This window comes from Octopus bimaculoides, chromosome 30, assembly GCF_001194135.2.
Source record: "Octopus bimaculoides isolate UCB-OBI-ISO-001 chromosome 30, ASM119413v2, whole genome shotgun sequence".
In the NCBI taxonomy this organism is placed as follows: Eukaryota; Metazoa; Mollusca; class Cephalopoda; order Octopoda; family Octopodidae; genus Octopus; species Octopus bimaculoides.
Genome location: NC_069010.1, coordinates 539106 through 542922, shown reverse-complemented (window position 1 = coordinate 542922; position 3817 = coordinate 539106). Strand labels below are relative to the sequence as shown.

The following is a 3817-nucleotide window of genomic DNA, read 5'->3' as shown; positions in this document are numbered from 1 at the left end:
TATTTATAAATGAAGCTGCCTTCTGAGATGATGAAAATCTCTTCCACTGAATACTGATGTTGCAATGTAGACTTTCTAAATCTAGTTCAAATTACAAATAGTTTGAACATTTATTCTTTTCTCATATTTTACATGCATGTATGTTTTACATGCGTACTTTAGGTCGAAACTTAAATCTGTATTCTATCTTATATAATAAAATATCCGTAAATTCAAACAGAACCTTCGTGAAGAAGAAAAAGAAGCCTTATAAACACTGAAGAATGACAATTCAATCATCCTAACAGAAGACGATTAGGGAAGGGCGATAGCAAACATGGACAAAGACTACTATAAAGATAGAATATTGGAAACAGAGCAAATCTACTACAAGGAAGAACCAAGGCGTCCGGAAAAGGCAACATTGAATAAAATCAAAGCACTAATTAATTAATACCAAGGTTCTTTCACAGACAAAGAGAAAGATTATTTACGCAACTCAGTTATCAAAGAGAGCAATTTCTTCGGATCACCCAAGATTCACAAAAGCTCCGAAATGCAGGGAGCCATAAATGGACAGAGGAATCAGTACATAAAAATACTAAGATCTACTGATCTCAAATTGAGACGAACAGTTGCTGGACCTTAAGCCCCAACACAACAACTAAGCTATGTTTTGGATATACTCCTGAAACCTTTATGCCCATTAACACCCAGCTATATCCGAGATGACATGGATTTCCTCAAACATATTCCACCCACTGTCCCAGAACGTACTATACTTACAAGATTTGACATCTCAAATCTTTATACTAATATACTTCACCCTTTGGGCCTGGAGGTATTCAAATACTGGGTAGAAAAAATAGCGGGCAGATATGTAAACGCTTCAAAACGAACTTCATTACCAAGGCTTCACGCTTGGTACTAGAAGAGAACATCTTTAGATCGATAATAAAATATATCGACATATAAAGGGCACAGCTACTGGGACGAGATTTTCACTCTTATATGCTAATCTAGTCATAGGCTTGTTAGAAGAAAAGCTTTACGAGGAAGTAGAGAAAGCCTTTAAGCAAAGTTACAAGAAATACGAGTTTGAAAAGTGGTGGAAAATTGCCCGTGGTGTTTCAGGAAAAAATTGTATGTTAAGGGTGAATTGATAAGTAACGTAACATTACGTGAAAAACCTTAAATGCTAAAGGTTTTGTGTTAAATAATACAACAAACGTATTGGGAACTGACTGAATGGAATTATTTAACTCATCGAACCTCCTCATATATCTTTCTCTAAAAATGTGAATAGCTTTTCCGCCAGTACAAATAAGTCGTCAGACGAATTGAAAAAAAATATATATATTTTTCCTGAAGTTTAAATTAGGTTTGAGCCGGTCTCACGTAAAAGAAAACGCCACGCCAGTATTTAAACAAAAATTAACCGTTCGCAGGTTAGAACAAATAAACTTAAACAGAAAGACTAGAAAAATTGGAGTTATCCAAAAAGTGGAATATAGTCAATGGGCAGCACCAACTATGTACGTTAAGAAAACAAAGAATAAAATCAGAGTGTGTCGAGAGCAAATGCAAATAAAAAATGCCCCCTCTGACAAATATAGCAAACTTACAAGCATTTTTAAGATTGGCAATTTATTACCAAAATTATATTCAAAATATCCATATAGTAGATATTAATACCTAATTTGTCGTTACCATACTTCGATTCTGCTTCGGAGATTGTTGTAGGTTCAGACGCTCCTTAGTATGGTAAGGAGCATTAATGCTACATATATAATGTTGGTAACATGGAGGCGGTGATTCATGCCTCACGTTCTCTGATATCAGCAGAGAAATATTATAATCAAATCGAAAAAGAAACGCTAACGATTATTTTTGCCGTGAAATAATTCACAGATTTTTGCACGGTAGATGTTTTCGCCTGATAACTGCCTATTATTATTAATATTTGGGTCGAAAAAGGAATCCTTAACCATTCTGCTAATAGGTGGCAACGCTGGGATACTATATAATTAAACTATGATTTCAAGATGGAATATATAACGTCCAAGAATTTAGGTCATTCGGATTGTTTGTCAAAACTGATTTGGGAAAATGCGGAACCATTGGAAGATACCGTGATTGTTGCTTTGAGAGTGGAAAACGCAATTTAAAATGTTTTGTGTAACATTATTCGTGAATCATCAATTACTGTCTAAGACATAAGATTATAATCGGAATAAAGATAAATTCATTATAAAAATGAAAGAAATGCTAAAAGCTAGAAGAGATAGATTTAAGCGTAACATAAATGCTAACAATTTCTCACTATGTGACAAAGTGTTGATGTATACTCAATGGTTCGTAGTGCAAGCAGCACTAAAAAACGATTATTATCGCAATTTCATATTAATTACCCAGGGATTTCGAGAATGAATTTATTCATGAGAAGTTGTATATACTGGCCAACAACAGACCATGACATCGAACAAATAAGTGAAAGCATGTAGAGGGTGTGCCTTGCAGCAAAATAATCGATTCCTATATAGCAACAGTGGCCAGAAACAGATATCCCATGGGACAGACTGCATATTGATTACACAGATCCACATAAGGGTTCATATTACCTTGTTGTGGGGACAGTTATTCAAAGTAGCCAGAAGTGCATAAATGTAAAACAAAATTCGATATATGTGGTTGCTACTACTACTACTACTACTACTACTACTACTACTACTACTACTACTACTACTACTACTGCTACAACTACTTCTGCTAGATATGCTACTTTGTTATCTCATTCTTCGTAATTGTTATCGTAGTATTCTTTGTCCATTTCTATGTTGTTATACTTCTTTTCTCTGATGTGATTCTTAAGACTAAATCTTAACAATCTATAATATTTGTCTGAATTAGAATTTAGCAAAACTCTTTCAAGCCACACACGTCTTCATTACAGAATCAGTATTATCATACAAGGATAAATCTAAATACTTATTGTCCTCAAATCTTGCTTTTCTTCCCACTTTATCCTTCTCTAATTCATTGTCTCTCTCTCTCAGTGTTTGTAGGAATGTATTCGAGGGTGTTTAAATGTATATCTACGAAGGTATGTCTGTGAAGGTATGTGTGGGCGTATCAACGTCAGTAATTGATATCCTAGACGAAACTGTGTGTATGTGAATATATGTGTTTATGTGTGATTGTACGATTTATTTTTTACATATATTTTCTCCTTTTCCTCATTCCGATTTCCGTTGTTATTTTCCTCATCGTCCTTTCATTATGTGTTTTGTTCCTACATCTTCCATTTTCCTCTCAGTTTTCTTCTACATTCTTCATGCTTATCCTCTTCTGTTTCCTCTCTTTTTTCTAATTTTTTCAACTGCCTTTTCCATTTCTAATGCATCATTTTCGTTTCATCGTATCTTACTCGCTCTTCTATAGATCTATGCGTTATATCACTTATTCCACCCGATTTCGCATTGTCTATCGTCTTTTTATATTACGCTCTCTCCTGTTCATCTTCTCAACTCCTACTTCCCCTCTTTTCCACATAATTCTCGCCATTATTATCATCAATCTTTTCTTTCATAATCTCTTTTGATTTTAAGACACGACATTTAATGTTTTAACAGAAACTTTTTCTAAACTATTTCCTTTATAATATTTTTTATGTATACAGAAGCTTGGAGTATAACAATATCGAGAAAATCGAACGTGGTGTCTTCAATAATCTTAAATATTTAAAGAAACTGTAAGTTCAATTTTTGTTGATAATATTTTCTTAACGTAATATCATTAGAAATTTTATGTCTTCTCTTTCTTTCTCCCCCCCCCTCTC

The 3817-nt window shown here is 33.8% G+C and overlaps 1 protein-coding gene across 1 annotated transcript in view; it reads left to right on the top strand.

Annotated features, from left to right (window-relative positions):
* Window positions 1-3084: 3084 nt before the first annotated feature.
* The window catches only part of LOC106877839 (leucine-rich repeat-containing protein 15), a 20160-nt gene continuing 19427 nt past the window's right edge, over window positions 3085-3817 (top strand). The window contains exons 1-2 of the mRNA XM_014926870.2: window positions 3085-3116; window positions 3659-3730. Of these exons, the coding sequence (XP_014782356.2) occupies window positions 3085-3116; window positions 3659-3730 (104 nt within the window). The remainder of the gene's footprint in view (window positions 3117-3658; window positions 3731-3817) is intronic.